Below are 26,008 nucleotides of genomic sequence, written 5' to 3'. Positions count from 1 at the left end.
ACAGGACGTCTTTCACGCATATCCGGAATATGCCTGTGTAAGTTACATAAATTGTTCACATATCTTTTGCGACTTTATAGTCTGAGATGTAAAACGCATGGAAAAGCTGCCGATAGAGAAACTGCCGTCTCACACAGAGAGACGCACATGCTGGTCAAGAGTGTGTGTATGTATGTGTGTATGTGTGTGTGTGTGTGTGTGTGTGTGTGTGTGTGTGTGTGTGTGTGTGTGTGTGTTTACAGCCGTTTGACTGATAAATCTGGATTTGTAGCTAAATCGTTAGCAGTGAACATAATTTCCCGTTGTTTACATCGTTGTTACAACATCCCGTTAAGGCTAGACACTGTACATGTCTTGATCAATTTTAACATATAAAACACTAACAGGTCGTGGCTCAGAGTTCACAGCGTCTCCTTTCTCCATCTTTGAGGAGATTTTAGCCGAATCCAGCGCTGAACTGGGAGAGATTCTGAAAGCTGCGTTTTGTCAAATCATGCTTGCTATATTTTATAGTTCTCTGGAACATAAAGAAGCTCTGTGAAAACAGCAGGATGGCATTTCTCCCTCTGCAATAACGAACTTTTGTGATCCCACAGGGGGCGGAAGTGTTTTTTGTAGTCCCCGAAATTCGTTCATTGTAGGCTTTGCTAAGCTAACTCTGTAAAAACCAAGGTCTCCCTTTGCATTGAACTTTGAGCATTTTACATTCAGAGATGCTGTTTATGTTCACACAGCTAGATTACACATCAACTAAAGTTTAAAATATGATATCGTGGTGGACCACCCCTTTAAATAAGTCACACACCCCTCTCCACCGCATCCCTCCCAGCTCTTCAGGTACGCCATGCACGCGCAACTCACCCCCACCGCTCTTCAGGTATGTCAGGCGCAACTCACCCCCACCGCTCTTCTGATACATCACCCGCTCACTCACCACCCCACCCCTGCAATGTCTGCAATAGTAATATAAACAAATTACTCAATTACTGTAGGTTTTTTTGCACAGTACACCACTGATCAAACAGGCAAATCCAGCAAGGGAGGCTATGGGAAAGAAGCTCTTGAGCTGCACTTACCAGCTGGCCACCGTTACTCATACTAAAATGTGCAGTGGTCTTCTTTAAAAATAGTTGAAATAATACAATTAGTATGGTTCAAAAGCTTTTTACTATAAATTACTATTGTATTTTAGTTGAATTACTGGTGCGTGGGACTGCTACAGTGCTTCAAAACAGTAGAAATGCATGTAATCAATGCCTAATCTTTTGATACACTTAGGTATTTAAACCTTTGAATTGAAATTTGAAGCGGTCCCGTGGATATAGGCGCAAATGAAGCTTTGGATGTCACTAATCATGTGATTATGGCAAAACAAATCTAGCTCTGCTGTGAAATGTGGCATTTTTTGAAACATGCTTCAAAGTCTCCATGCACAACGTCACATCACTAATAACTACCGTGTATGCAAAATGATTGGCATTCCAATAGTCTCCTTTTTGTCTGCTTAGTAACCAGAATCTGTGGTTGTAAACACTGGAAGAACAGAGACAATGGAAGTGAGTCAGTGCTGTGCAGGTAAACCTCACTCCTCTGACCTCTAAAGGTGCTTTAGCGACAGACACTAGAGGCCATGGTCTTTAGCCTCCTTGTTAGAGCAACCGGCTCCCATGCGGAAAGTCGCTGGTTCGATCCCAGCTCGGAGCAGGTTGGGTGGTGTAGGACCTGCGGGGTTACATATGGATGACGCGACATTGAACGCTTTGAAGGCAAAGCGCCTCGTGATGGGCGCAAACTGTCGCAAAAGTCTACTAAAATTGGAGCCTAGGAATGCGCAGAAGGGTTGCCTGATGGAGCCAGAGGAGGACCTTGTAAGTCAAATCAACTACGGCCTTCGATCTGCTCACTTGACAGCCGATTTCTGCACTATAACAAGGGCTCGCTAATTTAAATATAAGCACTAACGTTTAAAAACACTTAATAATACACAATTTAAAAACTGTATAATGTAAGCTGTTATGATTTAATAAAAGCAATACATGTTGGACTGCATAAATTAACAATCGTTCATACACTCTAGCCTGAGTTAGACTAATATGAGCAAAACAAAAATATTTCTCTTATAACAGGTTGATGGTATTTGTTATTTTTACAGGGGAAGAAATAACACTTGTAAACTATGAACAATAACATATAAACAACACATACATTTTTAGAAAGGTTTTTATTTTTAATATGCAATCAACAGGACCCAAAATATAGCCTACACACCATAGATAATGATTTACCATGCGGAAACCATCATGCATTTAAAAGATAAATACAGCAAGATTTCTAAATATCAACAGGATTTTTACACATCCCATCCCTGCACTATATAAAATAATACTTGTCAATTTGTACAATAAACTTCGATATAATATCATATTATGATATAATACATCAACTGATGTCCATCAGCTGCTGCAACATCGCTTGTATATTGTTTTATTATTTTTTTGCCTCTGTTTTCATTTGGTTGATTCGATGCCTTCATTATACCTGCAAAGAGGAATTTACATTCATTTTAATGTTTTTTTTCCCAATATGTTTATTGATTTTTTTCCTTTTCACCCCATCAACTAGGCATACAGATAACAATGCAGCCTACACAGCACATATCTACACCCTTCTTATATATATGTATATACACACATATGCATATTCAAATAGGTAAAAAAAATAAAAAATAAATAAATATATATATATATATATATATATATATATATATATATATATATATATATATATATATATACATTTACATTTAGTCATTTAGCAGATGCTTTTATCCAAAGCGACTTACAAATGAGGACAAGGAAGCAATTTACACAAATAAGAGCAACAATGAATAAGTGCTATAGGCAAGTTTCAGGTCTGTAAAGTCTAAGAAGGGAAGTATTAGTAGTATTAGTTTTTTTTTTTTTTTTGGTACAGTTAGTGTGATATTCAGAGAGGCAATTGCAGATTAGGAAGTGTAGTGGAGACTAAATAGTTGAGTTTTTAGTCGTTTCTTGAAAGTGGCGAGTGACTCTGCTGTTCTGATGCAGTTAGGGAGTTCATTCCACCAACTGGGCATATTGAGCGTGAGCGTTCGCGAAAGTGATTTCTTCCCTCTTTGGTATGGAACCACGAGGCGACGTTCATTCACAGAACGCAAGTTTCTGGAGGGCACATAGATCTGCAGAAGTGAGCGCAGATAAGAAGGAGCAAGGCCAGAAGTCACTTTGTAGGCAAACATCAGAGCTTTGAATTTGATGCGAGCAGCAACTGGCAGCCAGTGCAAACGGACTAGCAGCGGAGTGACATGTGCTCGTTTAGGTTCATTGAAGATGAAGATATATATACACACACATACATACATACATATACACATACATACATACAATATTTAAATTATATATATATATATATATATATATATATATATATGTGTGTGTGTGTGTGACATAAACAATAACACAATAATACAAAAAGAAGAAGAAGAAAAAAAAGGTAATAATAAATAAAAAACATGTTTACAAACACACAATTTACATAATATTCATATATGGTTCCCAAAGATAGTCAAAGTCCTTCTGCTTGCCTTTGATGATATAAGTTAGTCTCTCCAGTCCAATACAATTTAATATTTCTTTTTTCCACATTTCTATGGATGGAGCATCCATGTGTTTCCAGTATAATGCAATAGCCCTTCTAGCTTGAAGGAAACCAAAAACCAAAATTCTTGTATTCCCAATTGTAAGTTCCTTAGGATACAACCCAAGAATACAGAGCTTGGCATTTAAAGGAATTTTAATATTAAACATGTCTGACATACATTCAGTTATATCTTTCCAAAACTTTTGTATTTTAGGACATTGCCAGAGGCAGTGATATAGTGTACCTTAATCATCTAAACATTTAGAGCACACATCTGGAATATTAGCAGAATTAATTGTAATGTTTATTAGGGGTTTTTAAATAAAAAGCCAATGGTAAATGATGTAAATAAATAATATATAACATTTGCAGCTCTATTACAAGATTCGGTTTCTAGAACATTAACAGCAAATTCAGTAGATTAACATATAGATAACATGCCGAAAAGAAATAAACAAAAACTAAACTAAAAACAAATTATTATTTCAGACCCATAAAGACAATTAATGCTAGATAGCGATCACCTATATTTTCCCCGTCATGGCTAGGCTTGTATAAGCAAACTAATAAAGCCAGATAAAGCCCTGACCTTACAGAATAAACAATGTTCCACCAGATCCTGTATGTCAGAAAGTATAGTTTTATCATTATATCATTTTTTCATTATAAAATAACACAGAAATTGAATAACAACACTCTAATCTCCTCCTGACGTTTTCGACGTCTGCTTTGAGAAACTGTCAATCACAACTGTCAATCAGGATGAACTGCCCAGCACTAAATTACTGCAAAAAACACACTGTTTACAAAAATGAACATCTGCACCTATGTCAGCACGATGGACAGTGCCTTTATTGACCAGAACCATCGTTCGGGACATTTTATTGCAAGTGTAATCAATTAATTAATTAAATTTTTTTATTTTTTTTCAGGGCTAAAGTCTCCTTCATTAACACGGAGGAGGCGGGCTTTATAACTTGTACTGCAGCCAGCCCCCAGGGGGCAATCTAACGGCCGAGAGCAGTCAATTGGCCGAGACCTTCGCTCTAAAGCAGGCGTGCGGCACACTTGGTGCAGGCCCTCCGCCCAAAGAATGTGTGGCTATAAAGACTGACAATTGGCTATTTCGCAGCAAGGATTTTTTTCCCTGTTGTGGCCAAACTGGCCATACTGAGCGTTACGCTTTTCCCATCCAAATTTTTCCCCATGCGAGTTTGTATTTTTTTTTAAGGTTTTTCCACGTCTTTAGATTTCTAGTCTATGATTTAATTCACAGTCTTAGGGAACAGTTCTAAGCTTAAAAGTTGATGCTATGTTTTATAACTGCAAACATCCCACCTGACAACAACAGTGCCTCCATTTCAAGGACATTATCTCATTCGTGGGCATTAGGGAGCCACTATGAATCTGCGGGAGATCCGAGCTTCTGGAAGGCTTAGGATGTCTAATATTGTCAGTACTGCTGCATTCAAGAAGTCAATAACAGTACCATTTTCATGAACAACTCAAGACACAAAAACAGTGTGAGCTCTTATTTCAATTACATTTTGCCTGTTTGTTTTTGACTCTCAAAGTCCAAACAGTCATTGACTTAAATTTCGGATGCATCTGAAAGCTTTAAAATGCAACCTTCTGAGTCACCATTCCAAGCATAGATATTTACATTAGATGTTGCCTACGCTGTTGATGTCTATTGGAAGGAATGCGTCAATAGAGCCGCATTTAAGTACAGGGTAGCTCTCCCTTCAAATGAATGTGGGACCAAGGTGGAGTGGAGGTCTGGCCATCCGGAGCCATATATATGCAAATATATTTTTTTCGATTCTGAAAATTTTAAGTTTACAAATTTTTCTATATCGATGGATAAGTGACTGCACGGGTATTGCCGACATAGAGTGTGTGTGTGTGTGTGCATGAAAATGTATTATCTTCCCTCCCTGTTTAATTTGATCTAATCCATGTCCTGAAACACACACCCTCTCCTGCTTTCACATCTAATTCTGATGGAGAGAGCGAATAGTTTGTGAATGAATCTCCGTTATGATATACCTGCATCTCAATGTGCATATCCACCTTTCTGATCTAAATGGCATATTACAGTTGTAATATTCAACCAATTAAGCAGGTCGCACACCAGAAGCGCTGCTCGGCGACGCGCCTCGTAGCGCTACGCAGCGGCATGCATTTTAGAGTGCTTTCACACCTACACTTTTGTTTCGGAACCTGTCTCGTTTGCCCAGTTAGCGCGGTTCGTTTGGCATATGTGAACAGGGCAATCACGCTCTGTTCCGCGCCAAAGTAATCGCTCCGAGAACGCTTGAATGAGGTGGTCTCGGCTCGATTGAAACGAACCCTGGAGCGGTTCGATTGCAGTGAGAAAGCGATCCGATCCGAGCGCGGTTATATCACAGTGTTTTATGGATATGTAATAGGCTTACGGCTATATGAAGAGAGAATTATGAGTAGGGCGGGAAGTTTCGCGAGACTCCGGATGCCCGCAAACGATTGATGATCTCCCGGTAATCTCGCGTCTCCCTCCCGGTCCTCAAATAGGCATCGTCACGCACCCTTCTCACCCCTCCCCACTGCATCTCTCCTCAGACACGTCGCGCGCGCGCACCCTGTCAAACACCACCAAACCACCACCTCTCCTGACAGCTTAGCGGGACGCTGCAAAACAAACCCGGACACTCTGACCAATGTAAGGAGAGTTTACTCGCACGTGACTTGTTTTAGCTCTTTTGGTCCGATTAGAAACTTTGCAGTGTGAAAGCGAACCGCTCCAAGAGCAAAGAGCAACAATGTAACAATTGTAATCTCTGTTTCGGAACAACTGAATCGATTTACAGGTGTGAAAGCACCCTTGGAATTCTTAACATAGGTTTCTATCAGGGTACACACACCGGCGCCGCAAGTCGGTGGCGCCCAGCCATGACTCAGGATGCTGTTCATATTTCAGCCGCACCATAGAGCGCCAATTAATTAGTTTCATGTTAAATATTGTGCGAATGTGCGCGTCTGTGTGTGATACTTTAAACTGTCATGTGCACGCCGTGTTGCGGCGCCAAGCGTCGCTTCTGGTGTGCGATCTGTTTTAGGGTAGACAGTAGCACATTGAGGCGCAGGCACTGTTATGTTATCAGGCACCCTTATAGGTTACTTTTAAAAACTAGCCGTTACTTCACTTACACGACAATAATAGAAGTTTCTGGCACCTCAGCGTCTTGTTGTCATATTTCATTAACATTGTTTGCTGATTTTATTCAACAAAACTAGCATAAGCCTAGAACATAGTGCACTAGCTTAGTGCATTAGTTGGTGCTACTTTACCAAATGGTCAGTGCAGTAAGTGAGAGTATTATCATTAATACCTTGATTTTAGCACAAAAGTTTGTAACAAACAAAAACAAAACAAAAAAATCTTTGCTCGTTACTGCACCTGTACACAGCGAGTCTAAAGTTAAAAAAACTCTGCTTTTTATTTTTTTTTTCTTTCTCCCAAGCATAGAAAAAGTGAGTGTCTTACAGGTGGTTTGTCAAGCCCACTTACCTCACGCTAAGAATTCCACAATATTTTCCAAGTATGGTGTGCTTATAAGAAGGTCTTTGGTGCAAACGGTTAAGAAAACTAGTACTGGTGGTTTGTCAAGCACACTCACTGGTGCGGGATACACTCAGAATTGCACAATGTAGTAGATGCACACTTCAGTACCTCAGCTGAAATAATACATCAGTGTACATCTTGCCTAATGTGTTAAATACTGATATTAAATATACCCCAATATATTGAATCCAAAGTTCTTCCCTAACATACTGTTTCAACATACTAGTAGGGAAGTATGTACTTTAAGATTGTAAAATCACATTTTTGCATCCATATCGATAGAAATCACGAGAAAACAAGATGATTACTATACTTTTAGGTTAAACGTGAACAAGCTATTATCTCACGTGCATAAAAATAAGTTGTCATTTAAAGAAACGGCTCACCCAAAAATAAAAATTCTATCAACCTTTATGTGTTGCCCTTTAAAAAGTTTCACTTTAAAGTATCTTCTTTAAATATTTTATATGCGTATTTCCTTTGTTAAAATGTAAAATTCATAATTTAATTAATCTAGTTCATGTGTAAAAAAAGAATACTTTTATTTTGCGTTATGACATACTCCCTGTTAAGTCACTTCCTGTTAGTGGTCCTGGCTCTTGGTGAAAGCTGTCAGACATGTGCTCTCTCTCGGACAATCTCTAAACCATCTGCTTAAAATCATCTTTGAGGCAATGCAATAAGTTTATATTTCGCACATTAGACGTGTTAAAGACATTATATCAGTGATTAGTTTGTAAAAAATACAACGTTTTATGGGTTTATTTGCTAGTGTTATTACTACTACAAGAATTGTAGTCTGTTTATGTTATGCAAGTGCAAATACCTGTCAAAACACGATTTCTGAGAACTGTTTTATTATTTTATTGCAGTTTTCACCATAAATGCTATTAAGAAGAGTGACAGTAAATGATCTTACTGCGACTCTGTCTTAATTGGCTATGGTTTAACTCAGTGTTTAGTCAGTCACAACACACTGCACGAGAACACAACACTTGTCAGAAAACTATTCTTTTTCTTAACTATTTTTTCTTCTTGAAAAATGTTGGAAATCAGAAACAAAATGGACTTCCACAGCATTGTTTTCCCACACTTTGGAAATCAATAACCTTTGACATCTAATATTGATCATTTAGTCAAAGGTTTAAACCCACTTAGAAGTGAGTAAAGAGTAAAGTTTTTTTTTTTTTTAATAGGTGGACCATCTCTTTCAAGGACAGTAAATGAACTCAGAATATTATGTAAACCTGTGATAATTAAATGGTAAGTACTGTAATAAAATAAATATTTGTTTGAGCTGGGCTCTCAATGGTACAAACATGAACATACTAAATTAATGCAGAAACGGTTAATGATAGAAGATCTTGCCAGTCCAAAACAGCCAATACCTTAACACAGGGGTTTTCAAAGTGTGAGGCGGGCCTCCCCGAACCATGATCTTTATATGTGGTTTGTCAAGATATTTTGGCTAATGACAGCATGAGACCCGCTAAACTTCGACTGTTTTGACTGGGATGGACAGTTCTTGGATCTGTTCTATTCATATTGAACCATCATCCTAGTTTTAAAAACGTTATATTAAAATACTTGTTATTACTCTGTAAATAATTGCACTTTCATGCAAATGATGATAAAATTGAGTTAATAGTCTGACATCTGTCTGTGTTTATATATATATATATATATATATATATATATATATATATATATATATATATATATATATATATATATATATATATATATGTGCGCGTGTGTGTGTGTGTGTTTGGGAGGGGAGGGGTCGGGGCAATGGATAAGTTGTGTCAAAAGGGAGGCCCACTGTCTTAGACTTTGAAAAACCCTGCATTAACACAACTGTGTGCAGAAATAAAACCATGACTCTGAAGCAAAGACAGTTTTTATAATATGTATTTTAATTATTATTATTTTAGTTTTTACTTTACGACAGGTGGTCTGGGTCTAACATTAGCCCCTCATTAAAATTCCAGTGCGAAACATCTATCTCACAAGCTGCAGGTCGAGGATGACAAGTGCATTATGGGGAGGAAAGTGTCTACAGTATTACAACAACAACTCAACATCTGTGGGAAGGCCACAAATATCAGGTAATAAACTTTAGAATTACAACACAACCGTTTACACCGAAAGCGCACGTTCAGACTACAAGTGGGACACACATTAACACTTACTCCGGTAAAACAAATGACCCATCTCTCAAATAGAGCCATCACAACTAATTGCTGCCAACGTCAGCCATTTGCCGATGGAAACTTCTTAAAGTAATTTGACAGAAGAAAAGCAAACTGAAAGAGTATGGGTCAGAGTCTAGCATGTACTGTTGGCCGTTCATAGAGAGTGGAGTAGTTGTCATTTGCATCCCCAAGAGGTGACAGAAGTGCTGAACAAAGCGCTAAGTAAGGATGACAGCTTCTTGGGAGACGATCACTCAACCTCTGGCAGAAGAGCCTTGAAGCACTTATACGTTACTGAGGGCATCGACACCGGGCAGCACTTTACCCTCCAGCAGCTCCAGACTGGCTCCGCCCCCTGTGCTCACATGGCTGACCTTGTCCTCAGTGTCCCACTTGGCACAGCAGGTAGCTGTGTCTCCCCCACCTGAAATTGGAAGAAACAAAAGCCAATTGTTATACTGTTATGGTGGCAACTAAAATGGAATTTAACGGATGACAATACCTCAGGCATTGTTAAATTCTTTGTTGTCAAACTGAACAAACGTAGATGAAGTTAAGTAAATGCAAGTGTAATTCAAGAGTTCTCGCTTTACTGTACTTAACATGTCACATACAGTGAATATTTATGTTAAAGTTATTTTTAAAAAAAGGACAGTTTTAAACAGCCATGATCAAAAAACAACACGTTTAATTCAATACTGGTAATATTGAAATATTCTGAAATAATGATTAAAATGTGTATTATTTGTCAGTGTTATTGTACAAAATTTCATTCATTCTACTTCGGCTTAGTCTCTTATGCATCAGGGGTCAGCACAGTGGAATGAACCACCAACTATTCCAGCTTATGTTTTACATTTGCACCCAGAAGAAAACCACGCTAACACGAGGAGAACATGCAAACTCCACACAGAAATGCCAACTGGCCCAGCCAGGACTTGAACCAGTGACTTTCTTGTTATGAGGCCACAGTGCTTCTGCTAATCACTGAGCCACCATGCATTCATACATTTCAATTTAAGATTTTTAAGTATTTATCTTTTTTATTTTGTTCTTTGCTTGGTTTGGCACTTGTAGAGCTGTGCATAGATTGATTTGCTCTTCAGTTTTTGGACTTTCAGCAGTAGAATTTAAACCACACTAAACTGAACTTTAACTCTGAAAACCGGACTGATACAGGTTTCAATTTACTAGAACTTCTATGTAAAGCTGCTTTGACAATCTACATTGTAAAAGCGAAATCGAAATAACATAGTGTGAGGGGCTACTAACATTATGCTATCCTAACCATGCCCAGGCCAGTTTCCTAAATCATCTGAGAAGTGTGAATGCTCTAAGCGCTCACTTGGGCTTTGGTGCGGTACGCTTGTGTGTGAGAGCAAAACGCGCCTAAGCCCGAAACTTAAAGCGAGCCGTGACTTTTAAGGGATTAAGGGATTAATCCATATTTTCATATGGATTAATGAATTATTCTTACAGACAGAGTTGCACCTTCAGCAAACCTCCTAATTCTTGCAGCACGAGTACTTTATGGTTGTTTAGGAGCGTCAAAAGTGGCTGATCTGTTCGGCGAAATATTTGACTGTGTGTCACTGCATTTCAAACAACTTAAACGATATAACTAAAGAAATCTCCACTATGCTGAGCGAGAGGGCTTGCTGAACAGCACAACATCAATGACGCAAGCGTGCTCAGGCCCGAATGTTATGCGAGTGCGGGGCGTCGGGGGAGACAGGAGAGGGGACAAGCGTGCTTGGGCCCGGTTCAAGGCAACTGTACATAGTGCGAGTTCGCTCTGAATAAAATTTCACGCAGCGGATGCCTTTCCAGTCCCAACCTAGCAATTTAAGATTTTTTTATCAAGTATTTGACAATTTTTATAATAAACCTATTAACAAATTAATGAAAATTTATTTCAAGCACTTCTAAGAATTTATGTTTGTTTTTAAGTAAAAGAAAGTGTACCAAAACACGGTATTCGCCGTTTCGCTGATTTGAAAATTCTAGGTTGCATCCATATCCTGTTTATTCTGGTGTGTTCACCACTCAGGCCTGATGCACAAGGCAGTTTCAGTTTTTAAAAGGACCGCTTGAACAATTTTTTTCCCTTCTAAAATTCCAATGAAAATTACAATTATTTACACAATTCACCTCAGGTGGCACCATAATTTCTTGCCAACATGGTTAAATTAAATACTGTTGTGGATTGAAAGGATTAAAAGGTCCTGTCCTGTGAAAGGTTTTGAAATTAGCATTTTTTTTTTATGTAATCTCAACTGAAACAAATGCATTTAATACATGATATTTGGACACGATACATGTATTTGAACGTAGGTCAGATGTCCAGATATCGAATACATTTCTGATTTTGAAAGTTGCTCAGAACAGATTGGATTTGTCCATAGAATTAAAAAAAAAAAAAAAGACCTAATAGAAGTACATATTTTTTTTTAATGTATTGTTAACATTTAGACTCGTGCATCCAAATAACCTGCCACAATTAATAAAACTTAATTCTCACCGATAATGGTGATGCAGCCATTTTTGGTCGCTTCTACAACTTTGTCCATCATGTTCTTGGTTCCATGAGCAAAGTTGTCCCACTCGAACACGCCAACGGGTCCGTTCCACACAATCTGCTTGGCTCTGGCCACAGCCTCTGCATAGAGCTTTGAGCTCTCAGGACCACAGTCTAGACCCTGCATGTGAAGATGACCAGAATGGTTTCTTCTGATAACTGCTCACAGGAAGACAAGATCTATGTGCTTCAAATAATAGAGCATTGGTCTTTCTTACCATCCAGCCAGCAGGAATACCTTCTGCTACCGTTGCGGTCCCTGTTGTTGCCTTCTCATCGAATTTGTCTGCAGTGATAAAGTCGACTGGAAGTGTGATCTTTACACCATTCTTTTCTGCTTTGGCCATGAGATCTTTCACAATTGTGGAACCCTCTTCATCAAACAGGGAAGTGCCGATCTGAGCACAAAAATATATGAAATATATTATATATGAAACGGAGCAGATATTTTTACAAATATACAACCTTTAAATGACCTAAACTTTCAGTTGCAAAAAAGAATGTCCAATTACTGTAATTGAATAAAATTTCTCAATTGAGCCATCTGAACATGGAACAATCATGATATTCTCTAAAAATAAGTTAACTTCATGTACTAAATTTAAACCAATTGTCATTTTGAAAGTTTGTTGTGCAGACATTTAGTTTCACTTCATTGTCAAACAAACTGGCCACTTAAGAGTAGACCAGTTTGAAAGCCTCTTTGCAACTTAATATTCAAATTTTGTACTCCTTTCTATGTTTTGATTGGGTATTCGACAATTTATTTATTCATCCAAAAATTTTCGAAACTACTTGAAACTCCACGTCAAACGGCTAATAAGACTTTGAACCTCCTTACTGAAACAGGCCCAAACTCAGAGCTTAACTTAAACTCTTAGTTAACTTACTAAGAGATTAAAAACTCACAGTTTTCTGTTTCAGAATAGCTGATCTGAGTTAGGTCAATCAACTATCAATGGAGCGCAGATATTACAAATCACTATGACAACATCTGAAAAAAAGATCAGCATTTCATTCTCCAGTTGAATTTGATGTGCTCATGCAAAGTTATAGCAAATGAGAAAAGTATTTAAAAGTATTTAAATACTGCATAGTTTCTACAACAAATTTGACAAAACAAGACTGCATATAACCTTAGCTTAATGTTTAGTGGAAATGTTTAACTTAAGGATCTCACTTTTACACAGTCAGTTTAGGATAACATTTCTAAAATTAAGTTTAATAGATTTTAAAGGTCACTTGTGTGTTTACCTTTTAATTGATCAGGTGGTAGAGTGATATGACATTCTGAATATAAACAGCTAATTATTCATTTAAAAAGACTGAGCCATTCGCGTACAGGATTTTGTTCTTTGTGTGACTGCAATGTAGCTACGTTTCCATCCAAAAATGCTATGTGCAAAACTGTTTTTTTATCCAACAAATCAAAGAGAACAAAATAGTCACTTCCTGATTAACTGGCGCCAAATATCAACAATATAAACAGAATTTACGGCAGTGGAAGCTATGGGAATGTTTTCTTTATTTAATAAACGACTTTCACCTCAGAGGAAAATGCAGACACACAATGAACGTGTGGTGGCGTTTAAACCATGAGACACGGAGAACAGACGCTCTTGACATATCCAAATGTGCATAAAAAAAGGTGGGTGGAAAAGTAAGGCTAAGGTGAGTAATACTGCTTCGTCTTCAAAAAAAAAAAAAAAAGGGGAGGAGAGGCCAACAGAAACAGAGTTTAAAGAATAAAACCTGCTCCTGACCAGGTAAGGTTTACAGTATACGTTACCAAGGTAACAGACTCGGATCTAAAGTTACCTCTCTTTCAGAAACGGGCTTGAGTTATTCGACAAACTTTTCATTTTGAAATGTAAAACCCAGAGTTTCTCACTTAACATCCTTTCTGAAACGGGGGCTTTTGTTTTCCAAATTTCACAGTGGGTTCAGGTTGGTGAGATGTTTTCACTGTTGACCAAAAAAAGCTATTTGGTTTTGATTAGTTTCATTCAGTGCCAGACTTTTTTGCAAAGTTTCCATGATCTTCATTTATTAAACTTTTAAAAAATCTTTTTATTTTTTTAAATCTACACAATACATTTTAAAATAATTTTCAACAGTAATAAAATGTAAATCTAGCTGCCTGCAGCAATTACAGGCCCAAAGACTTGATGCAAATCTTCTTGCTTATTTTGGATTTTGTTAAGAATTTTTTTTAAACATTGCGTAATTCACACAATTTAAAACTTGTAAAAATTTTTGTTATTAACTTGTATAGTTAACATATAAAAGTAAGATTTAAAATGGAGTGTGGAGCCTGATGAGCTTCAAATCCAAGGCGAAGCCTGATGAGCTTCAAACAGTGCGGAGCCTGATGAGCTTCAAACATACTGCATGGTCAAATTCTGAAAAAGAGGTCTCAGGGATGGAAGCAAATATTAAAAATCTGCCCAGTTATTGCTGTGCGTCTTAGTCCAATCATCGTTTGTAGCCAATTTAGAATTTTTTTTTAAAGATTTGTGGGAGGAGTAGAGACATGTTTTTTAATTGCCTGACAGGCGATAAAAAAAAAAGACAAATCATGTCATTGGAATCGGCATAAATCAAGGACCCAATAAAAAAATAAGAAATCCAAATTTAGATGTCATTTTCTATATAATTGACTATTTTGGCTAACAATGTTATATCTCTTGAACGCTGGGTGGCACTGTCTTTAAAGTTCTGGTTTACTTGTCACATATTGATTTTTGTACAGATAGATCACATTTTACTTTTCAAATTTTTTGACTTTGTTATATCATAACTTTTGAACAAAATTGAATATTAAAATTCTATTCAGTCATTTCTGTGTGGCTCAGTTCATAGACTACCTGAGACAAACCTGGGAAAAATTGATTTAGTTTTGAAAGACAAGCAGCGTCTAAATGTATTACTGTCCTTTCAAAACGATCACTACTGTAATGGGCGGAGTTTTAATGTACAGTGTTGGTTTGAATCCGCATGATCAGTGAAATCTTTTGTACCAGGTTATATTTTTCTAGCTTAAATGACTAAAAGGTTATAACAGTTTTAATGTTGAAAGTTTGGGCTGCTGGTGGTACTCCAAATTCGGTCAGTTACCTTCTTTTGACCACCACTACAATTGTGCCGAACTTCATTTTCCTACTTACGGTTCATATGGCTCCCATTGACTCACATTTGGAAAGAAACGGAATAATAATAATAATAATAATAATAATAATGAAAACCTACAGGAACAATAGGGGCCATCTCTCATCTTTGTGTCAATATTGAACAAACTCCAAGCTGATTGAACCTACTTCTGGTTTCTTGACCATCTCCCAGAGGTTAAAAACTGTGTAAAATGTATGTAGCAAATTTACTTCTGAAGATGCTCAGCAATGAAATGATATTAATCTTCCTGTAAGCCTTCTGTCGCTCACCTCCATGTTCTTGAGAACCTTGAGGAAGGTAAAGGCCATTCCTCCACCAATGATCATCTCATTCACCTTGTCCAACATGTTGTTGATCAGCTGAATCTTATCTTTGACCTTGGCCCTGTACAATCAAAGCAAAGAAATCAATCAAAAACATTTCAAAATCACTCATGCAACATCTCAAGTTATTATAATATTTTCACTTAAATCTTGGAACGACAGTAAGAAAATTCCAACTCTGAGAATTTGCAGGAAGTGCACTATAATGAACACATTAAGAAGACATATGCTAAAAGCTGTTTGTGAACTACAAAACTAATCAATTCACTAAGTGAACTTTGTTATTGAGAAATGAACTGTTTCAGCCACCACTGCAAATGAGGAACGGCCAATGAATGTGCAGGAGTGGATGTTATCAGGAGGGAAAAAAAAAAGTATGTGTGCATGTTGTGCAATAGCCTGGACTCTGACTTCTGCTAGCCATGTGCATCGAAAGGGTTCATCACTGATCTGATTTTAGTGAGTTCCACCACTACCCCCTGCACAGTTATAACTAAACTTCAACATTCATCAACAAGACTCTAAATTTAAAAATGGTAGAACTCTAATATGCCAAAATTAATCTAATTCTTTCTGCAGCCAGATATAGGAAGCAAGGCTTAAATAACAGTAGCGCAGGAAGGGCACTGTCACACATCCTGCTGTTGCATAAGAGGATAAACCCATCTGTTCCAGGGCTGCCATTGATGCTTTCTTAAAGGGTCGTTAAGTGCATTCTATACCCCATTTACATATGCTACTGAAATGCATTAATCACAACACCAAATACAGGTGTAAATGTATTGAAAGATTTTTTTTATTCTTCAATTTGGGCGATCCCCCAGCAATTAACAGGGAAAAATTGTGAAAATGTGCTCGTTTAGGACCTGCAACAGACAACAGGTACCCAGAAAGGTTGGCCAATATATATATATATATATATATATATATATATATATATATATATATATATATATATATAATCTTTTCCTGAAATCTAGAGAAGTGTAAAAAACTGATATGTTTGTATGGCGTTTAATATTAAGACTATGGTGACATTACTTGCTGAGGACTCGAGAACAAAAACAAACTAATCTTTTCAGTTATAAGACAGGAAGGAGTTTAGCATAAAGTAATTTATGGAGTTTTGACACGACAACATAACCAGAGAATTACCTGAGGACTGAAGACAATGTGAAAAAGTTTAAACTGCTCAGCCTGGAGAGCCAACAATGTATTCATCTTTAAGATTTCATAGGTGTATTAGAGTTGTCTTACTTGAGATGTCAGCATTTGTGTGCAGATTTGAATCATGTTAGGGAATCAATCAATGACTGTAAAAAATATGGACGACGTGACAGCCCTTTTTCCCATTGAACGCCTTGAGGGCAAAACGCCTGCTTGACGGGCACAAACTGTCGCAAAAGACTGCTGAAATTGGAGCCAGACATGCGCAGAAGGATTGTCTGATGGAGCCAGAGGAGGAGCCGCGAAAATGAGCGGAGTCGAGCTTCCAATCAAACGCTTTATGTAAAATCAACTACGCCCCCCGAACTTCTCAGCATGCGTTTGCTGTCATATCAACACAAATGGATGTAATAACGTTAACAAATATGAGGGTTTTATATATTTAATCGCGCCAGCTCCAGGCCGCAGCGCATAACTTACTCGCGGCGTCGCGGGCTGATTCCGGCTCGCATGCGGCAGCGCCTGCTCGCTCGGCCGCCGCATCTGGCTCGATTGACTCGGACTGGAATCGGGCAGTGAGTCCAGGCATCCGGAGTAGGTCCAGCAGAGGTAGTCAGTCTGAGCTCTAAGAGATAAGTCTCCGGCAGGCGAGAATCTAGCCGGAACTGTGTTTTGCTATCTGGGTGGCTAGGCGTGTATCTGCAAACTAATAAAGCCCGAAAAAAGCCCTGAACTTAGCGAATAAATAGTGTTCCACCAGGATCATGTATGTCAGAAACTATAGTTTACTGCTGAGCTCATTTTGTCATGGTAAAATAACACAGAAATCGAATAATAACATTTCAGTCTACTTCAGTCTCCTGCCGAAGCTCAAACGCCGCGCTTTGAGAAACTTTCAATCACAGCTGTCAATCACGATGACACGCCCAGCATTGAATTACTGCTAAAAACAAACTGTTTACAAAAATGAAGATCTGCACCTATTTCAGCACAATAACCAGTGCCTTAATCGACCAGAACTATCTTTCGGGACATTTTATTGCAAGTGTAATATTTTTTTTTATTTGGGCTCAAGTCTCCTTCATTAACACGGAGGAGGCGGGCTTTATGACTTGTACTGCAGCCAGCCCCCAGGGGGCGATCTAACGGCCGAAACCTTCACTCGAACGTAGGCTTGCGGCACACTTGGAATCAATATGCAATATTTTAATTGTTTTCAAATGATACAAACTCGCCATCACTCTCCTTGTAGACTACAGCTTCAATCTATCAATTTCGTTTTCCAGTTCGTGTTGCACTCAAATCCTTAATATTTCCCCTTGTATGCACACCTTTGTGTCTGCTTCTGTTTAAAATCAGCATGTTATTTTTCCTGAAATTATTTCCTTACGGAATGAACAACTAATAGGGGAGTGATATGGCTGACACTAAAAAGCTTGATGGAATGAAGTAGGATAGGTCTTTTCGAAGAGTCAGCTAGGCAGCTAAATATCTATTTTTAAAAACTAAAATAAGCTACCAGATCACTCAGTTAACACTCACCCTCCGAGGATGGCCAAGAAAGGCCTCTGTGGTTTCTCAAGGGCCATGGCAAAGTAGTCCAGCTCTTTCTTCATCAGAAAACCAGCAGCCTTCTGAGGGAGATTCACTCCAACCATAGAGCTGCAGCAAAGCATTAGACAGCACATTTAAATAAAAAAACAATGAAAACTTCATTTTTAAAGACTATTACAGAAAAAGATTCTCTATTTAGGTTTAGAGCACCTGTGAGCTCTATGTGCAGTTCCGAAAGCATCGTTGACGTATACGTCACCCAGTTTGGACAGGGAGGCTCGGAAAGCATCGATCTCTGCCTGACTTGCTTTGGTCTGGGAATAGAAAATAAAAAAAAATTACATTCTTTTTCAGGCAGTTAAAAAATAACATGTAAACAACGCATGTTAACACAGACACGAATGTTCAGAAAGATTCACTTAGATTTTTAAATATGATTAAGCAGAAGCAGCAGAATCCCGGAATTAAAAATTTCACACAATTTAACATTACGCATTTACTTTTTGTGTTGATGTGAACTTGCTTTTAGTTTAATAAGTCCGCCCTAATATCACGCCACTCGTCAATGCAATGAATGCTTTTGGCTAAAACAAACAAACAATGTTCAAAGAGTAATAGTAAAGACACAGCAAGACAATGGTCAGTCGTCAGTGAGTGTCTATTAGGCTAGTTTGTTTAACCCAATTTATCAGAATGGGTGTCAGTGAAAGCGAGAACACTCTTATTGGCTGTTCAGCTACAAATCAAAGCACAAGAACAAAAACTGGCTTGATAATACCAAGTAACTGTCCAGAGGAAACACAAACTGTGAAGTGCTGTAAAAAAAGTGAAAAGTGCGGTAAAAATGACAAGTAAACGCTGTTAGTATGCTTGTAGCACAGATTCAGGATAGGTTTCCATTCGTGGAATGATACAAATACTGCCACCTGCTGGTATGGAAAGGCATCATGCGTTCTGCAGCTGCATAAGATGTTCTTTCAAGTAGCTGCAGTCTTCTGGTTGGTGTTAGTTCAGTCAAAAAAATAATAATTTAAATTTTAAAAAATTAACAAAAAAGGATCAATATCAACTTAGTATGTCCCAGGATTTGCACCATGTGTGGTGGCATTTTCCTCAAAGGAAAAGAATATATATTCAAGTTGATTTTTGCTTTGGTCTGAAGGAAAACTGCAGACAGGCTGATTTTAAATGCAAATAACAAACTTTCCTGAAGACGTTACAAATTTTTGTATGCATTCATATCAAAACACTCGTGCCATGTTGATGTTAAAAATGTGCATTGATCATTTTTATTCAGCAAAGCCTTTTGGAAAAAATATTTTTTTCTGGCTGTTTTATAGCACAGACGAATCAAAGAATACTGCAATTAATGTGTAAACCAACAGATGTGTGTGTGTCAATATATATATATATATATATATATATATATATATATATATATATATATATATATATATATATATATATATATAAAGTTGATTTATACAAAAAAGGGGTTTAGTTTCCGAAAGTATTTTAGGCCCAGTTACAGTAAGACCTCAGAAACAAGAGTAACCTACATACGGTTATGATTACGCTACTGCCGTCTTCAGAGCTCATGACTTTCGAACTACTGTGAATGAAAGGTTACACAGATGCCTAAATGCCAAGTGCTCATTCACTGCAGTCTGTTGGCAGCAAATAACAGGTTGCTTTTCTCAGTCCTCAGTCTAGGTCTCCTGCCCTTCCCAGCATGCATTCCAGCCAGGGCTCTGAGGCCCAGAAAAGCCACTTGATCACACATGGCCTTCATACAAATGTCAAAAGGTCAGCTGTGTACAGCATGTCTGCATGCACTCACCGCCAGTCCCCTTTAACAGTCGCAGCGTGCACTTGTTGCACTGTAGCGATATTTTAATTTGTAAAATGACAAAACAAAAATCACACAAATTGTACACTACTTGCTGATCTCGTAATATATTAGGACAGTCTAGATAAACACAAATTAAATCATAACATGTAGCATGATGCAAAAGTAGGAGTATTTTATATTATAGCCACTTAACGGGATTTGCCTGGTCATTAAATTGTGATGTTACAGAAGTGTTTTCTCCTGGATTTTTTCCAGCTATGGCGGCAGGCCTTGTTTACACAGATCTGCCAACTACCTGTGCCATTATTTCAATGACAAATGTCGTGAGCGCAGTATTAGAAATCAAGATCACATTTATGTAATAGCCTACAGCATGCAGATCTTTTTGCTTGCCCACCGATTTCCTCTGCTCGTGCACAAAACTTCTTGCACGCCCCCTCAAATATATAAGCCGCTTCAAAAGCACGCAGATCTTATTGTGCATTCTCAAATAAACGCTGCTGAAGTGCGATTTAGTGCATTTATGTAACGAGTATGTCTCCAACATTTTTTAGATTTGCTAGGAATATTTATGAGTCTCTAATAGACCTACAGAGTGATATTAATGCGTCCTGAAGTAAAGCGAATCGGCTATACGTCATGTTTGCTGGCCTCACGCATCACTTCATCTGTCAGTCAGTCAATCAGCACGTAACCTTAAAGGGATAAACAAATGACGCACAGCACTACTACGGTTACAGAAAAGTTTGCGCTGTAATTATTCACTTACCTTTTAATATGTTTTGGTGCGATTATTACCCGCTATTAAAAAAATAAACTGTTTTGACTGAGAAGCTGTAATGTAGCCGTGGCGCTGGAAGAATGAATGTATTGAAAAACATGGTTACAGTGCGTTGAAAGAATTTCTATTCTTTTTCTTTTTTAAGCGTTACAGCAAATAGAATTTAAAAAGCATAATTTTTCAGACTATGAAATTCCCTCATTATGCTATTTTTCTATTCTGTTTGTCAAATTGTATCTATCAATAGATTACAAAAGCTCTTGAACAATATTTGTGTTTCTACAACTGTAATATTACTTCCACTCAACAAACATGCTTTGATTATTTTCAACTTGGTTACTCTAAAATTGTTACCCATTTTGTTTAAATGGGTAAAAAAAAAAAATGTTCCTTCCTGATTTATTTTCAGACTGTGTGGATCCATTCTGCACTGTACAAAACACAGTGCATTAGTAAGTAGATCAAAATCTGTTCAACAACACTCATTATTGTCTTAGGATAATTTTGAAAAACCTTTTTGATCCATTTCAAATGTTCCACTCTCATGTACACCATGATTTTACATAAATTTCACACTAATGTGTGAAATGACAAAAAAGTTGTCATAAAAGAATATTTTCTCAATTCAAAGGAGTAGCGGCTTGGACCCCAAAAAGTATTCTATACTTAACAAGCGGATGGAAAAATCAGTGGTTAGGTTCTCAGCTTTCTTCGCATTCTTATTTTGTATCCAACAGAAAAAAAGTAAACTTTAAAAGTTTATAACCACTTAAGGGGCAGTAAATATTATTTTTTCTTTTATTTTTTTTTAAATGATGCACTGACCTTGTTACCCGATGCATCTTTGCCCTTGCCCTCCTCAGCCACATGAAAGCGCAGATTCTCCAGCAGAATGACAGATCCTGCAGGAGGGTCTGCACAGGCTTTCTCCACATCTGGACCCACACAGTCTTTCAGGAACTGAACGTCTCTAGAAATGCAATTTAAAATGTTGTTAAACGTGCACTAAGCTTAAAAGGAGAGCTCAACCAAAAATTACTCATCAAATCATTTCAGATTTTTATGCCATATCAATAACAATCGCTAATTTCATGACTAAAACAATTAAAAATAAAATACAATAAAGACCACAAATAATTCAATTAGATTTTCTCCCCCCAAAAAGTGAATATTCTGTTCTCATTTACTCAAACAACCCCTTGTTTTTGTTAACCTCAAAATCAGATATTTTGAAGAATGTTGAAGGGTAGCAGCCATTGCCTTCCATAGTTTCTCCCTACCATAGATGTCAATGGCTACAGTTTTCCCAATTTCTTCATAATATCAAGAAGTTTAACAGAAATAAAACATGTTTAGAACTACTTGAGAATAAGTAAATGGTAGGCAAGTTGTCATTCCTTCATAACATCTCTTTAAAAATGCATTGCTTTTAAGATGTCACACTGACAAAAAAATCTGCTACACTTTTCTAATGTTTATGTAGTAAAACTATACAACATCAGTGCAGTCAAACAGATGTACATTATTTAACTGATGGTGCAATACGTGTAGGCTTGCAAGTCTACATTAAGCTCTCCTACTTTCCCAGCAGGTTCTTGAGTTCTGCAGCCACAGGCTCCAGAGAGTATTTGTCTGGCATAGGGACTCCATCAGGCCGGCCCAAGTGGCTCATCAGGACCACAGCTTTGGCACAATTATCTAAACAGTGCTGGATAGATGGTACTGCAGCCTTGATTCTAATGAGAGCATAAGTAATTAGTCACAAATACTGTAGCACAGTGTCAAAACACATGCATGTTATATACACTTGGGACAAATGCTTAAAAATGTATCAGCAAAATCATGACTTCAGACTTTAAGTTCTTGTTTTTTTACATTAAAAACTCAAAAGGCAAAGTATAATCTTTACAAAATAAAACATTACTAGTTGATAAATAGCATATTCCTCTTCACATAATGTACATAAAACATAATTCACACACCATTTAAATTCAAGTAAACCCTTGGAATTGATCAAACTAATAAATAAAATTAACTTAATTTTTGACTTTAGAGAGAGGAAAAAGACAAACTTTACAAATAACACTTTTCTACAATAAAAAGACAGAAATAACAATAAATGAAACAAAATATACAGATCTAAAACACTTTTGATAAAATTCTACTCCTTTTGAAGGATTTACATTTAAAAATACTTTAAAAATACTAGTCTCTCAAGATAAATATCATTGACTATGTTTTAGAAAACATTTAAATAAACAAATTAATTAATTAATAGAAATAAAGAATAGTCATCTAAAATGGTAATCTAAAAATGACAATGCAGCCTTTAAATAAGAATTCATATTTGGAAATTTAATAAATATCTCTTATCTGATCTCTTATACCCATTAACATTAACCCAATCACTTGTATGACGCTTTATCATTTTTTTTTTTTTTTTTTTTACATTTTAATAAATCAGCAATATTAACAATTCTACATTGTGAAAATTCTGTTTTCTTGAATTCTAACTGAATATTATTTCACAAATGTTGATGTTATAATGCTAACAAATATTACTTGAAACAAAGTACATTCATTTTAATTCCATTAAGGTGTCCAACATTTATATTTAATCATTTTGTGCATATCAATTCATGCAGATCCCAACATGGGATGTCTCGTCTTGGACCCAGATATAATTTGTCGAAATTTAGAAACAAAATGTATCCATCTCACCTCTGATTATTTGTTATCACATTGTTCTTCATAGGGACATTGAAATCCACCCTATTGGAAAGAAAAAACAGGTATTTACTACTGGATTAGATGCACAAATTTACACATAATATATAATTGGAGGATTAAACTGCTCATTCAAATTGCATTAAATAAAATATTAGCAGTGATACAAGAAAATCATCCCCTGCTCTATATCCTTAAATATATAAATAAAAATACACACGGTGTGTGATGCGTGTGATTTATGGCGATAATATCACCATACATAATTTTATAATTTAAATTTAGGGCAACACAATGGGTATCACTGTCATCTCACAAAAAGAAGGTAGCTGGTTTGAGTCCCCGTTGGGTCAGTTGGCATTTCTGTGTGGACTGAGTTTGCATGTTCTCCCCGTGTTAGCATGAGTTTCTTCCAAGTGCTCCGGTTTCCCCACAGACTAAACACAATCAGTATAGGTGAACTGAATAAACTCAACTGGTTGTAGTACTTGTTTGTGAATGCGTGTGTGAACGTTTCCTAGTACTGGGTTGCAGCTGAAAGGGCATTTGCTGTGACGACCCCTGATTAATAAAAGGACTGAAGGAAAATTAAATTAAATATTCTTTAACTTTAATTTGTTAGATTGTTATATATTTAAATGCTTATTTAAAGTGATCATCTGTAATTGAATTAAAATTTAAAGATTAATAAAATATTATGCTTTGTTGTTATATAAAAAAGATTGTAAATTGCCATTAACCAATAAAACCTCTGTATGGTGCACACACACTGCTGCACGTTCACATGGTCTCCATGACTACATTGCATTACGTAACACTGTAAAGCCCAATCCAGCACTCGAATGCTTTCAGTGTAAAAACAGTCACTGGTCTAGATGATGATGCTGCTACAGCTTGTAAAATATTATAAATATAAATGTCTGACTATATTCAGTTTGGACGCAGAACGAATTATATCCACGTGTTGCGATCGAAATTTAGAATGACTTATTGTGACACCCTCAAAAAATGGCGAACATTACTTACTCTAAAATGCCATTAAATCAGGTATTTATGTATATTAATGTGAAAAATGTTAAATAGAGTGTCAGACAGTGGGCGGGGCAGGACTGTATGCCAGTATGGACTTTCAGCCAAAGGCTAAACCCTGTTTGACTGTGCTCAGAATACCAAAAGTAATTTATAACAACTATTGAGTGGATGTCGTTTAGATTAGAAGAACATAATATATACAGTCTTGATTCATGTACATTACTAACACTGGTACACGCCACAACATGAAAGACACTGGCATGAACACGTTAGCACACGTTTAAAAGACTTTATAAAATATTATGTGATGTTGTATAACGTACTGGTCGTCGGTAAGAATAAAAAAATAAACTGCCTAAAGGCCCTCTAACATTTGACATTTGCAATTGAGCTGGTGTCATTTTACCAAGTCATTTACACAACGTCTAGAAAACAATGGCGAGAAATGTTTAAAAATATATTTATGGGTAACTTATGTGTTAAACACCAACATAAGAAGGGTATTAACTAAAAGTTTGCACGTGTATTTAGTGTATCTGCCATCCTGCACGTATCTGGAATCCCGTAAACGTGACGCGTGACAGATACACTTCCGGTTATCAATGACTGAACATCACGGCGTTTATTTATATAAAACTTGAGAGACGCCAACAATTCAAGCTGGCTTTTATATCCCTGTATTACGTTAAAGGGCATACGACGTAACTTAAATGAAAAGCACGAACATTGTGATTAGTGAATGGTAGATATAACGGAATGCGCGAATGACAATTCAGACTTACCTCATGATTACCCGCTTTCCTTTCACGTCCACCTTGTCCAAATGAAGTTTGTTCGAAAGAGACATTTTGCCTGTGGTTTGTGCCTCAAAACTCTCCCGGGCTGGTGTGGTGCAGTGCTGGGTAAGTTCCCGAATGAGAATGACCTTAGCTTGATGCTGATGCACACATGGTAGGCGGGGCTTGTTGAAGTATGCGGTTCTATAACAAGCGGCAATTGGATGTGCTTGCTGTCAATCAATATGCTCAGCTGAGAGGATGTTGAACGTTGATGATAGAACGTGTTGCAATCTTGCTGCCCCCTATCTTGAGATCAGAAATTTGTCAATCACTCCATGATGTTTCTACAGAATATTAACCTTCCTATTATTATCCTTGGGGTCAATTCGACCCAATTTAATGTTAAACGTATGTACATATATAATTGACATTGTTTTTTTGCTTCAAATTGAATGACTTTTCCTAATATTATATGGAAAAATTAGAAAACATAAAATTTGCATATTATTTTAATGCCCTGAACAGATTTTGTCACATTGGTGTTCTCTGGGGTCAAAAAAATAAGGC

The 26,008-nt window shown here is 37.0% G+C and overlaps 2 protein-coding genes across 3 annotated transcripts in view; one reads left to right on the top strand and one right to left on the bottom strand.

Moving 5' to 3' along the window:
• prrg3 (proline rich and Gla domain 3) overlaps nucleotides 1–26,008 on the top strand; it is a 303,812-nt gene that overhangs the window by 127,849 nt on the left and 149,955 nt on the right. The gene's annotated exons all lie outside the window — the stretch shown is intronic.
• On the bottom strand, nucleotides 9,178–25,574 carry pgk1 (phosphoglycerate kinase 1). 2 transcript variants are annotated; one of them, NM_213387.1, is given in 10 exon segments: nucleotides 9,178–9,901; nucleotides 11,999–12,176; nucleotides 12,274–12,453; nucleotides 15,496–15,610; nucleotides 18,259–18,378; nucleotides 18,481–18,584; nucleotides 21,729–21,873; nucleotides 22,484–22,639; nucleotides 23,625–23,675; nucleotides 25,445–25,574. In NM_213387.1, coding segments are annotated over 10 exon segments (1,254 nt in total). In that variant the 5' UTR covers nucleotides 25,510–25,574; the 3' UTR covers nucleotides 9,178–9,761.

Source organism: Danio rerio, chromosome 21, assembly GCF_052040795.2.
Source record: "Danio rerio strain M-AB ecotype USA chromosome 21, GRCz13ab, whole genome shotgun sequence".
NCBI lineage: Eukaryota > Metazoa > Chordata > Actinopteri > Cypriniformes > Danionidae > Danio > Danio rerio.
The sequence above is the reverse complement of the archived record's forward strand: the minus strand, read 5'-3'. Positions and strand labels throughout refer to the sequence as shown.